Source organism: Castanea sativa, chromosome 5, assembly GCF_040712315.1.
Source record: "Castanea sativa cultivar Marrone di Chiusa Pesio chromosome 5, ASM4071231v1".
NCBI classification, from domain to species: Eukaryota; Viridiplantae; Streptophyta; class Magnoliopsida; order Fagales; family Fagaceae; genus Castanea; species Castanea sativa.
Genome location: NC_134017.1, coordinates 58,423,182 through 58,437,635, shown reverse-complemented (window position 1 = coordinate 58,437,635; position 14,454 = coordinate 58,423,182). Strand labels below are relative to the sequence as shown.

At 31.2% G+C, this 14,454-nt stretch overlaps 1 protein-coding gene across 3 annotated transcripts in view; it reads left to right on the top strand.

Annotated features, from left to right (window-relative positions):
* The window catches only part of LOC142636491 (homeobox-leucine zipper protein ATHB-14-like), a 7,619-nt gene extending 6,056 nt beyond the window's left edge, over positions 1-1,563 (top strand). For all 3 annotated transcript variants that reach the window (XM_075810731.1, XM_075810730.1, XM_075810732.1), the window contains exons 16-19: positions 109-434; positions 672-783; positions 897-1,046; positions 1,239-1,563. In XM_075810731.1, the coding sequence (XP_075666846.1) occupies positions 109-434; positions 672-783; positions 897-1,046; positions 1,239-1,385 (735 nt within the window). In that variant the 3' untranslated portion in view covers positions 1,386-1,563. The remainder of the gene's footprint in view (positions 1-108; positions 435-671; positions 784-896; positions 1,047-1,238) is intronic.
* Positions 1,564-14,454: the final 12,891 nt, after the last annotated feature.

The following is a 14,454-nucleotide window of genomic DNA, read 5'->3' as shown; positions in this document are numbered from 1 at the left end:
TTTTCCCCCTTATGAACCAAAAAAGCATTCATAACTCTTAATTTGGGGTTTACTGTATTGTCAAAAGTGCATTTACCCTTGCCTTTTTCTATGATATTTGTATTGCAGGATGGGCCAGCTGCAACCCGAACATTGGATTTGGCCTCTACACTTGAAGTAGGAGCTGGTGGTGCTCGTCCAGCTGGTGAGGCTGATCTGAATGGTTACAACCTTAGATCAGTCCTGACTATTGCTTTCCAATTTACTTTCGAGAGCCACTTGCGGGACAATGTGGCTGCCATGGCTCGCCAGTATGTTCGTAGTGTTGTGGGGTCTGTTCAGAGAGTTGCCATGGCTATTTCCCCCTCCCGGCTTAGCTCCCATATGGGGCCCAAACCCCTTCCTGGTTCACCTGAGGCTCTTACTTTGGCACGTTGGATTTGCCGGAGCTACAGGTTTGAATGTTCTTTCATATTTTGTACCTTCTATTTCTAGTCACATTTTCTTTTGGTTGCCATTGTTGTTAAAATATCCTTTTTATTGTGAAAGATTTGTAAGTCCTGAGCCTAACTCATATAAGTATTATGACTAGTTTGGGTGCCGAGTATGCTGAGGTTTTAATGAAAATGCAATGTAGGGCTAGGTGGTGTCAAACTTTTTCATTTCTGATTGCTTACTTTGGTATGTTTCAGGATCCACACTGGGGGAGAGCTCTTTCAGGTGGAGTCCCAAGCTAGTGATGCCATCTTAAAGCAACTTTGGCTCCATTCAGATGCTATACTATGCTGCTCCGTGAAAACAAATGTAATCACCTTTTCTGCTTCTTCACCTGTTCCATAATTCAAAGTTATGCACAACCAATACATCATAGTGTAATGCACCCTAGATCTTATCATTTGGAATAAATGTGGTTGCAGGCATCTCCTGTGTTCACCTTTGCAAACCAGGCTGGGCTTGACATGCTAGAAACTACTCTTGTGGCCCTTCAAGATATAATGCTTGACAAGATTCTTGATGAAGCTGGCCGGAAGATTCTATGTTCTGAGTTCTCCAAGATCATGCAACAGGTATTACTGATTCTTAAGACAATTAGAAAAATAAAGTTAAAATATTAAATGCATTTGCAAGTACTTTAACAAATAAGCCAGCTTATATGTCAGTCACATTTCGAGTCTCTAATTAGTTAACATGCAAGACTGGTCTTCAGTATTCATTGAGAAGTGATTGATAACATCTAATGTGGGAGTTTAAATTTGCAGGGCTTTGCATATCTGCCAGCAGGAATATGCCTTTCCAGCATGGGAAGGCCAGTGTCTTATGAGCAGGCCATTGCATGGAAAGTTCTTAATGACGACGACTCAAATCATTGCCTGGCCTTCATGTTTTTAAACTGGTCTTTTGTGTGATGGAGAAAGCAGATCCTCAAAACATAATATATATAGCTATTTATTATTAAGTTATATCTATTTTGCTTGTAGAAACTAAAAGACATTATGACATATGAATGTAGTCATGACAGGATCTCATGAAAACATTAAACATATCTATATATATATGTACGGCTGTATGTTAATGTTTGCTTAATGGGTTTGGTTCATCTGTCTATTTCATTCTAATCAGAAGGTCTCTATGAATTTATCTGAAATTTCAACCAAAATGGATAATGTTAATGCTTGCTGGGAGTGTAGGTGGTAGCAGTGGGGGGACCACTCCTCCTATATAGTTTGTTGGCATGGTTTGGTTTTTCTTTTTGACACCTCCAAATTTCCAATCTCTATCATTGTTCACTACCTTTTGGCCTTTTTGGGTGTCATCTGGTAACAGATATAATAGTGATAGTGTAATATTTCTGGTAGGTAGTCATGCGGATTTTGTTTTATTGTCATTGTCAAGAAAGTGTTATGTAGTCAAATTTATAAGCATGTCAGTCAAAAAAAAAAAATTTTTTATAAGCATGACTCGCTATGGGATGTCATTCAAATATGTTCGTTTCTTTAATTATTCATTGTTAATCTGTATGGAACAAATGAACAACACAGAAAACCCTGCAATTATAGGCGTATATAATCTAGGAAGCACAGGTAAACATGGTATGGGTATTACATGCGCTAGCAATTTTTGAAAAATTATAATATGACATGATCAGGTACGACATCTCAAATGAAGTATTTATGCTTCTTAGCCTATAATTTATCAGTGTTTGTGTAGCCAAACCACATGTATCTTGCCTACGTTTTCTTAACTAAATTGGGAAAGTTCTTATTTTCCCCCCTAAGTTCTTATTTCTTGTTCATTTCTGGTCAATATTTTTCTTATTGAAAGAACAAATTACAGAATCTCTTTTGAGGTTTAGTGTAATGTACGCTTAAATCAATGGTTATCTTGTATTTCCCATTTTTTTCACAAGGTATCTTTTTTTGGCAAGAATGTCCTACATTTTTACAGGGTGGACATTTATTTTTGTTACGTGAGTAAATTTTGTTGAGTTGAAAACTTTACAGTAAACGTACAAGCCAATGAATTCTTGCTCTTAACGCATAGCCGTTCTCATGTTCTTCTTTTCCTTGTGCTTTACTCATGAAAATAGACACCTTTTTTTCCCATATGTCATGAGGATTATGTGTGTTGGAATCCATATCAAACTAATCATCCTCGTATTAATTACAAGAATTACGTACAATGCAAAAGGCAATTCATACAAATTCCACCACCTTGACACCTTGCACAAATACTGCTATTTTCCCACCATGAATTCTCTTGTTTACATGTGCAATCATATCAAATTGTAATGTAAATGCACCATCGTACGTATATCTTTTCGCAACTACCTCCACTTCATAATGGTTTTATTTTGTTTTAGGATGAAAGTTTTGAATCATTATTATAGTATTTGCGTAATGCTCAAGTTTTTTATTTTCTTTTTGACCGTATTCAATCACTAGCTATATAAATGGCAATAATAATTCACTGTTTGTTATAAGCAATAACTGTCATGTATCCGTCTCTAGTTACTAACGGCTATTAAAAGAGCACAATATGAACAAAAAAAAAAGGAGCTACAAATCTTTACTTTTTTATTTATGGGTCCGGTTAGTTAGTGTCTTAAATTTAAATGCTCAAGTTAAGAAATGATAATATTCAATTATATGTTAAAATCTACACTTTTCAAAATATATATCTTTATTTATAATTAATTCATTGATCCATTCGAAAATAATAATAATAATTCATTGATTTGCATTTTGCACCAACAAATCCATTGTATCTCTCTCTCTCTCTCTCTCTCTCTATATATATATATATATATATATTTGCACAATTTAATTTAATTTTTTAAATATATAAATTATTTATTTTATGGTGTAAAGTGTAAACCTATGAGACGGTTGGATCTAGTTCAATACTTTTAAATCACTTGCAATTTTTGTTTTAATAACTTTTTTCAATTTTTATTTTTTATTTTATCAAAGATTGAAAGTTAATTTTTTAACTCTTGATCTCCACCACTAAAAAATATTGCACCTAAATCATAATTCCAATGATGCTTCTTAACAAAAAAAAAGCTCACCTGAATCACCCAATCTATCGTCTTGAGGAGAAGTTTGGTCTCAAATCTTGATTCAAATAGGAGAAGTACGCCATGCTAATGTACCTTGAATGATCCATATCTCAAGGTCAGGTGCTGATAAGTACATTGAACCATCCATGTGGCTTCTAGGCACAATGATGCAATTATCAGAAGCTCTATACCACTTATCTAATACTCATTGTGCGAGCTTTTGCGCTAGGGCCCACTATGTCTCTTTCCTTTTTTTACGTTCTTGTGTCCCTTTCGTGAGGAACACCTTAGAATGACATAACTTTAAAATTAAATGCGTAGTTCAAATAAGGAAAGGCTTACGGTGGAGACCTAGGCACCCAGACACAAAGAAGGGTGTAGTAAGCAATGAAATGCTTCAGGGGAATTAAAAATAAGTGTAGATTCAAAAATTTTCGAATAGTGAACCTTTCAAACTACTGTTGAATTTATGGACAAGCAAAAGACAACTTAGTGAATTGAAATATCTTAGTAACTAGAGGAAAAGAAAGCAAAAATAATTCCCTTAGTAGCTGCGAGTAAAATGGGAGTAGCCTAAACTGTGGGCAAAGTATAAAAGATCTTCTAGAAGCACATATTCCTCCAAGGGTGATTAGGGCATGAATATAAAAATCTTTTTTACACAGTCAATAATTTGATTAATTTTCAGTTAAGTTTTGCTCTAGCCTCTTTAATGGTAATTACTTCCTTGGTCACTCAACATATACTCTTTACCTGCTTATGCTTTCATTGCACCAGACTTTACTACCTAAGTTTATAAATTGCAGGATTCATCATTTTCCTTATTTTTGGCCAAAATGGAGGATAGAAAGAAAAAAATATGAAGTAAAAACTGAAAAGACTAAAAACTCACGAGCACAAGTCACGTAACGGATGTTGTGAAACCGTGGTGATTCAGCTGGCATGTCACGTGACAGCGGATCATTAATTAATCCACGGCAGCAGGCCGTACCAGGTGGCATAGTGAAAAGTGAAAACCCATGCCCTGTTCAGTCCTTTGACTTGGGTGATAAGATTAGATAAAACCATGGTGCAAATACTTTGCTTCCTTTGAAGCATGAAGTTGAAGTTGAAGTCGACGTATTAGCTAATTGATGGGTACCTTGCTTTTTTGTCGCTGATGAATCCATGAACACGCCAGGTCTCGAGTCTCTTTGACACCTTCAGAAAAAAGAAAAAAAAAAAAAGTCCAGTAGCACAAATTTTTCATAAGTTTTTGTCACAAATGTGATGTGATAGAGTGTGATTAATAAAAGAAAAAATAGTGAGTTCATATTTAAGTGATAGTTAATCACTCACAACCTGCCACGTCAAAATTATAGTAAAAAAATTGTGATTTTAGAACTATTCAATAAATTGAGTCTCTTAGCAACTCGTATATCTCTCTCCAATAGTAGCTTTGATAGATGATAGTATCTATTCACATATTCTTGTTTTTACTACTATATATTAGGGTAGTGTTAACTTGTGGTCAATTGTTAATAAACAATTTTAGAAAAATTTTGACACAATTTTTATGAAAAATATAAAAAAATTGTCAAAAAAATTAATAGTTTTCTTCTTTTAAAAAAATATATTTTATGTAATTAAAAAGATTTCCGATAGGATATATACATTTATTTTTTATATTAATTATTTTAAATGGTGCATTAATTATTTAACTATAATGAAATTTTGATGTCAATTTTCTAAGGTTTATATGAGAAAAATTGATTTGAAATTTGGTATTTTTAGTCCAATTTGATTGCTTTTGCAATAATTGAAACAAAGTCCAACAAAGGAAGAAGAAAATTTTAATAACACAATTAGGAATGTATAAAAAAAATTGTTGAAAGATATTTGCATTTTTATATATCAAAATGAGATTTGCATTCTTGAGTAGGTATGAAACTTATTTATCTATATTAGTCACTATATCATACAATTTTAAAAGTTGTAAATACATATAATATGATCAAATTACTACATTACTCTTATTATTATTCTCTTTTTTCTATAAAATATTACAAATTTTTATCAGAAAAAATATTAAAATATTAGAGGAAACTAACAATAAAATGCACCACATATCGTGCAAAAATTTGGCTAGTATCATTAAATATAATATCTCCACCTCTTTCTTAATTTATTGATTGTCTTAGTTGTAGAAATAGAGTACACCAAAATAGAAAAAAAAAAATTAGCAATCATTTTAGACACGCACTTAGGATAGTCAATACAATAAATAATTGAACTCTAACACTACCGGCCTAATCAAACACAATTTAACTTATCAATATCTCTAATGCTGGAGATTTAGAATTCTCTTTTGACATTAATTCCTTGATGAAGGAGATATAATCAGAGAATTCTAATTATCAGGAAACTCAACTTTTTTAAATAGCCAAATTTTCGAACCTTCTTGATATTGTATCTGATTTAGAAGTAATTCAAGAATCTGCTAGCACCTTCGGAACTTTATAATTCTGATAATAATAATCACTTGAATTATATACTCTAAAATCTTCACCATTATTCTTTGTACAAGTTTCATAATACAAGTTTAATAAAAGTTAGATTTTTTTTTTAGAAAATAAATTAAAATAACAATCAACCTACCAAACCGAAAGTCTCCAATTTTGTTCTAATTTTTAACCGAAAGTTTCCAATTTTGTTCTGATTCATAGTCTAAAAATAGATTCTAAGAGCACATGTCTCGATATATTAGACCTTTTCCATGAAGGTAGTTCAGACTTTCATCAATTTGGTGAAAATATTGCCAACCAGTTTATGTACTAAGAGCAGTCTCATCACGTGTGCCCAAAGCCAAATATTTGGCATTTGGCACACCAAACATCAAAAACAGAGCATCATGAGGTGTGTCAAATACTTCAAAATTTTGAGACATGCTACAGTACCGTTCCAAAGATGGAATGGTACGGACAGATGTGTTAAAAAAATTATTTTTTTATTCATTTCTCTCTCTTTTTTTTATTACTTTTCTTTCTTCTCTCTCTTACTTTTTCCTTCTTTCCTCCTTTGCCTGTTCCTCATGTTCAGTCACTCCCTCTTCCCTTTTTCTTCTTCTTTCTTCTCCAACATCTTCATTGGCTTCGGGTTTTTTTTTTTTTTTTTTTTTTTTTTGTTCCTGTCACTATCTCTCGCTCTCTCTTTCTTTTCTTGTCACGAAGAAGAAGGTGATTCTGATTTGATATTCGTGGATGCCCTGAAGGGACTCCGGTGGCGGGGTCATCGAGGATCTAAAGTTCAGCTCACCGATTGAAACTCTGCGATTTGAAACTCTGCTCGCCTAGTGGCAGTCACCAATCTTTGCTCGTCATCCTCCGCAGCTCTTGTCGCCGATGGTTGGGTTGAATTTGGTTATTGATTGATTTGTTGGGTTGGAGTTTTGTTGAAGATTTTGAGTTTTTTTTTTTAATAATTTTGTTAAGGTCTTTGGATTTGGAAATTTTTTGGAGGATTCGGTGATTGTGGTTGTAGTTTGTGGCGGTGGTTGTAGCGGTGGTTGTTGCTTCTTGGGTGGTGGCGACTGCCACTGGTTGTGCATTTGTATATTTGCTGGGTTTTGAGAATATATATATTATTTAATGTGTGGTATATATTATTTTAATGTTTAGAATCAAAGAATAAAAGATGTGACAAATGGTGAATTGTAAATTGGTGTGTTAAAATAATAAAGTAGGCTTTTGATGTATTAAAATGACATTTTTTATAGAAGAGCTGATGAGAATGCTCTAATGCACTCTTCAAACGAATACTCCAAATTTTTTGGACAAAATTCCGTAAGTACATAAATGCAAGGCATATAAGAGAAAGTTTTTGAGCAAAATTTCATAATTATATAAATGCAAGGATGTAAGGGTTTTTCTTTGCATTCAAATTTAAGTTGAAATCAAAATTTTCAAACTCATCACCATCAAACGCTTGCCAGAAACAATAAAGTAAATTCTATTACATTCCAATAATTTGAATGTAATAACAGTATTACCTTGCCCTATGGAGTTTTATTATTTATCAAAAGAAAAAATATCTTACCCAATTTTTTTCTTAAAAAAACCAAATTTAAACAAAAATCATTAACACAAAAAAAGAAGCTTAGATTGAAATCCGAATATTATTCAAATATTAATGCAACTACAACCAGTGAACCATCCCTTCCCTTGCCAAATTCCAATATTATATCATTACAGACTCTAGGAGAGTTTAACCAAGGAATAAAGAACTACTCCGCAAGGGAGACGTAGAGTTACGAATTGACTCAAAAACAATGAAAAAACAACAGGAGATATTTGGGAGGGCTTTAGATATATTGCTAATCCACTAAGAGAGGTATTGGAAGGCATGGAACAAGCATTTTTGTGATGATACAGAGACATTGAAAGTGGTTCACATGAAGAACAAATGTTCTAGGTTTGTAGAAATCTCAAAATACCAAATCCATGAGTTTAGAAATGAAATGTTCTTTCATAATTTCTTTATTTGAATGATCTAATATTTTGAATCCCAGTTATACTCAATCTTGTAGACTTTATTAATTAATTCTCTTCCTGTTTGCTTGTAATTTTTATTCTTTTGTAATATCTTATACACAAAATATGTTCATCACATGATTAAATTTTTCAATCAAATATTATTATTTATTAAAAAGTGTAACAAATACTTGGAGAATTCTTGTATACTTCAATACCACAGTAATAATAATAACTAGTCACTAACTCGTGCGATGCACAAAAAAGCTATTGACTCTGAAAAAAAATAATAAAATATTTAACTTCTATACTTTTCCATAGTTTAGAAGTGTATAGTTACCGAAACCTACAAAGTAATTTAGAATTCTTAAATTAATAAATTAGAGTAAAACTCCCAATAGTTATGTATACACACATTTAAAACTAATATAAACTGCAAATATATAAATAAAGACCATGATATGAGGAAGACACACCGAGTTTCAAATTTGAGTAGCAATATGACTTTCTCGTAGTAATAACAATATAGATAATTCAAAACATGGAACAATATCAAAATTATAATACCTAATTCCATTATCTTTTATGTTGAATCAAAACAAATAATTAATTGAAATTAATCCAAACAAATAATTAATCAACCAAAAATCATAGCTTTTAATAAGAAAACAAAAAAATCATATGAACCTAAATAAAAAGCATTTAAGGTGAAGAATTAGGTTCTCAAAAAAACAAAAAAAAAAGGTGAAGAATTAAGATCAACCTTTTGAAATGCAAATACCAAAAACTCTAAGACTTAAAACTTTAAAATTTATAGAATTCCCAAATTCTACTTCAAAACCAAATTGTTGGAGCATTTTAATATTAATTAATTAAAACTGAATAAATAGTACAACATAAATGTAGATCTGGGAGTGAATATGGAAGATGAGAAGTTTGTGAAAATATTTAATCCCACATTGCAAAGAAGATGGACTATTTTTTTCTTTTTAATTGTGGTGATTAATGGGCTAATATGAATTGACTTATATATTGGGCTAGATACATGCGTAAAGTGGACGTGAAGGATGGACGACATAAAAGATAAAATTCATTAATAACAATATAAACAAATATCCACATATGTTGAATTGAAATTTTATTAATAATAACAATATAAACAAATTCGACATAAAATTCATTAATCAAAGAAGAAAGTTGAATCAGATTGCTTGTAATAGGCCAAAAATTTATTGACCCCTTTAGTAAATTAATCAATTAATTAGCTAAGTGAAATAATTAGATTCAATTAAATGAAATAAGCATAGTAGCACAAATAAATCACCAACAAAGTTAAATGCAACAAAAATAAATTTGACACAAGTGATTTGTTACGAATGGGAAAAACTACCGAGGGAAAACTTCACCAGGTGAATTTAAGGTCACCACTCTCGAAAATCCACTATTATCAAAATATGCGGTTACAAGTAAAAAGAATCTCAGTACCTAATACCAACCTACAGTTGAACCTTTACCCTAATACCCCAATTGGACTTGCAATGTAGCGGCAATCTCTCCTTTCAATGCACGAATCCTAATAAGTGGCTAACCAATGATGTACGGATCTTAGTACGTGACTAACACATCAATCTTGAGGAAGATGTTGGCTGCAAAGTTCTTCAGTTCATCAACATAAAGATCAAGAAGCTCATTGGTTACAAAACCCTTGGCGTAAAGACGCAGTAGCTTCTACAGAGAGAATGATGAATTAGGGCAATTTCTGTCTCCGATCACAATATGCATGTAGTGATTTAACAAAAACTTTTTGCAACACTTAGATGACCCTTAAAATAATCTTTATATATGTCTAGGGTTGTGAGAAAAGAAACCCTACACAAATACACTTGGATATGCGTGTAATCAGATCTGAAAATTCCGATTTCGTAATTCTCGACAGATACAGCTTCTGTCGAGCTGCTGTCGAGTTTCAACATTAAATCTCAATAGATAGGCTTCTATCAGAACATCTGTCGAGATTTAATGAACAACACTTCTTCACTTGTTTCTTGAATAGACTTGCATAACTTTAATATTTGACTTAAAAAAACATATTTCTTAAGTATTAAACCATCCTAAATCTACCCAATTACAAGTAAAGTTTGTTTTGACAAAAGATTAGCTAATTACATCAATAATGTTCTTAACAACTTGCGTTTTTATTTTTTATTTTTTTACGTTAGTCTTTTTTTTAATCCTAAAGTGAAGTTAAGTTTAGGGTTTTAAGGTGGTAATTACTAAGATTTTGAGGAGGAAAAAGAGACTCCTAACAGGAGTCATCTTTTTTTTTTTTTTGAATCTTAAAGTGAAGTTAAGTTTAGGATTTTGAAGTGGTAATGGTTAGGACTTTGAGGAGGGGATAGAGAGTTCTCTCTCTCTCTCTCTCTTAATCTAAGGTGAGTCTTTTTTTATAACGTGATTTTTTAGTAATATTTTCAACGTGGGTCTTTTTTTTTTTTAAAGTCCTTCAGAATTTTTGTTTTTATATAGATTATTAACGTTTGAGTTTGAGTTTAAGTTAGACTTATTAGAGAGATAGAGTTTCACTCCTTGTTAAGTTTTGATTAAACAAAAATAATTTTGTTTTAAAAAAATGATAATGATGAGTTTGAGTTTGAGTTTAAGTTGGACTTGTTAGAGAGATAGAGTTTCACTTCTTGTTAAGTTTGGATTAAACAAAAATAATTTTATTTAAATAAAATGATAATTTTATTTAAATATTATGCTAACGTGAAAAATTGTGAGAGTTTCAGAGGTTTCAGTTATATTATATATATATATATATATATATATATAACAATAACAACAATAATAATAACAACTACTCTCAAACCTAATAAGATCTAATAAAATTTATTGATAATATGAAATTTAGAAATAGGAAAATGAGTTAATAATATATATATATTATAGACATTTTGCAAGATAGCATTTTAAAAAATGAACGGTCATACTAAAATATAAAATACAATGGGAATAAAATATTCAACTTCTATGTTTTTATATGATTTAGAAGTGTTTGTCTAACATAGAATGCTATTGGGTTGCTAGGAAAGATTATTATAAACTATTAATTAATACCAAACATATGTGCTTATATTATCAATAGCCCACTATAGGTGCATAGTTAGTGAAACCTACAAAGTAATTCACAATTCTTAAATTAATAAAGCAAAACTTCCAAAAGTTATATACAAACACTTAGAATTAATGTAGTTTGAACACATATATTGTATAACCAAGTTTTAGTTTTCCTATCAACAACCTTTGAAAATATAAATTGCAAAGATATAAACAAAGCTTTAATTTTACTATCCTTTTATATAAAATTATAAACTAGAAGATTCTTAAAAAAATAAACAAATTATGAACCAAAAGCCCAATGGAATTTTACAAGAGATAGAGACAAAAAAAAAAAAACCCCTTTTTTTCGATTAAGTAACTGATACCCTTAGTTAAATTGAATTCATAACTTCAATTCAAGTTTTTTGCTTAATTCCTCTCAAACAAAGTTTTTTGTTTAAAAAAGTTTTGGCGAAACTACATTATTAGTCCCTAATGTTTACCCTGTGAACGCAATTGGTCCCTCAAGTTTCAAGTGAGTACTATTGATCTCTCAAGTTTTAAAAATGAGTAGTATCAGTCTATTTGTTAACTTCCGTTAGTTTATTACTTAAGTGACTAACAGAATAGTATTTAGGCATTTTTTCAATAGGAAAAAAAATTACAAAAATTATTTTACAGGTCATAAATCCATTAATACTAAAATACTTTACCCGGCAAATCAAACCCATTATAGTTTTAGTCTTTTAGATAGGGTACACATGAAACAAATGGTGAATGGGTCATAGTCTGATAGGTAGTAGGAGGCAAAGTTGGGGTGTGTGACTTGCGAGAAGGAGCAAGGTAGAATAATGGCTACACAGGCTTGCATATGAGGTGAGTTTCAATTGGTGAATATAACGTGCATGTAAACCAATTGGTCGAAACATCGAGAAGGCAGTGGCAGTGGGTACATAAATAAAGAGATCTAAAAATATCAGCTTTGAAATGTAAATCTCAATCTCTTTTGTTAGATCTTTCTCGTATGAATAGATATTTCTCATACCATAGTCCATAGGATACCTGAGTTTGGATTGTATCAATTTTTTTTTTCTTTTTTGGATACCATAGATTGTAACCATTTGGGACTCATTGCATAGCTGTGAATACGAGCAAAGGGAAAGTTGTCCCTCAGCTATTTGTTGTTGCGTTGTTGTTTATGATAGCATGCTCTTCATTCCGGGAGTTTTGCGCTTATCTGATGATCATACGGTTTAAAGCTCTTTACCATAAACATGGCGTAAATATTTTGATAGTAATGGGTTTCTTGTTATTGAAAAATATTTTTTGTAACTATTTTTATTAAAAAAAAATTGTCAAGTTACTATTCTGTTAGCTACGTAAGCAATAAACTAATAGCAGTTAACAAAAGGATTAATATTGTTTATTTTTAAAACTTGAGAGACCAATAATGCTCATTTAAAACTTAAAGGACCAATTGCGTATATGAGGTAAATTTCAAGGTCCAATAGTATAGTTTTGCCAAATTTTTTTTATAATTAGTAAAATGAAGATAATATTTAAAGAGATTACAAAAATGAAAATATTCTCTCTTGTTATTTCCGGGACCTGGCCCCACAATAAAATGAGGAGAATCGTTAATTCTATTGGACAAAAATTTGTATGGGTCCACAGGAATCCTCACCAAAAAAGAAAAAACCACATAGTCCTACAAATACTCGAATGTTTTGAAATCTTTACCCTTCATTACACAACCCCGTCACTATTTTATACGTCCCCTAATTACTGCTTCAAAAGGTGTGCCCAACCATTAATCCCACTCTGCAGACACACACACACACACTCTGTTGAAAGCAGATGCTGCAAATCTTAAAGACTACACGTACACCATTCTAGCCTCAGGCTGCCACCATTAACATATGGCTTTCGGTGGTGTAAAGATTAGAGAGTACACTCAATTTCCTAAGCCGATTACTACACCATCTCCAATTCAAGCCCCTTGGTTTTTTTTTTTGGGTTGTCTCTTTTTAGTTTTTGCTTATGATGAATTTAGTTTTTATTGGATTGGAACTTGCAACTTGCAACTCATTGATTTCTCTCCTGTCCATCGAAATCTTTTTAAACAGAGTGAATATATTTTACAGCTGCGCCGGTGACTATCAGTAGGATTTGAACCCTATATGTATTTACTTTTTATTAAAAATATTATGAAGTGGCAGTTATAAAATTTTGAGCATATCATTTAATAATTGCACTAATAAAAAAGATGAAATTTGAAATTTAAACTCTTAAGATATCTATTATAAATGTAAAGATATACTAGAATTATAAAATTCTTAGAAAAAAAAAATTAAAACATTGTTGATCAGGAGTCAACCATATTATACAAAGTGACCGATCTTACTTTTTTGATTTAGGACAACATTTTAATGATACTATGTATTTTCGCTAATAATTGACTAAAATACCACTTATATTATAAATTATATGAATTTGAATGATTTTTAAGTGTTGCTAAACTTTCATAAGCAAACGAGTAATATATATGGATATATTTCTCAACAATCAAAAGCCCAAAAGCCTCCAAAGTGAGAGCACTAAAAATATTAAAGACTATATTCCATCTAAAATAAGTACCATAATATTCTGATATATATATATATATATATATATATATATATATATATATATATATATATATATATATATTCGAATGGATAAAAAGTTAAAACCTTTTTTTTTTTTAATGGATACAAGCATTTATTTGAAAGATATTATAGAACAATATATGTAGAAATATATTGATATGCACTCTATATAATAAGAGGAAGTTAGAAATAATAATGTCATAAACTAAAGTCTTGCACTCTTGCCATTGTTTTTGGTCAAGGGGTGTACGAGTCAAATTGGGTTAGACTTAGATCGAGGAATTTTTGTTTTTTAACCCAATATGATTATGTCAAGTTGAAAAATCTTCAATTTAAACCCACTTATCACATGTGTAAAAATCAACCAGATCTATATGAGTTGTTTTGAATCAACGGGATGTGCTTACACGTTTCATGTTATTGTAAAAAATGGCTTTTATTAAGTATTTAAAAACTAAAAATTATGTTATGTGAATTGAAAAATTATTATCCTCAATCCAGGTGGGTTGGTCAAGTGGTTGGGCACTTGGTCTCAAAGTGCTTGTCCCAGGTTCGATTGGGTGTGCTCTCCAGTTCAAGCCCGGGTACCTACACTTTGAAAAAACCCCTGGGCCAGCGATTTACCCCACTAGAGTCCATTTGTCGCGAATAGTGATTAGTT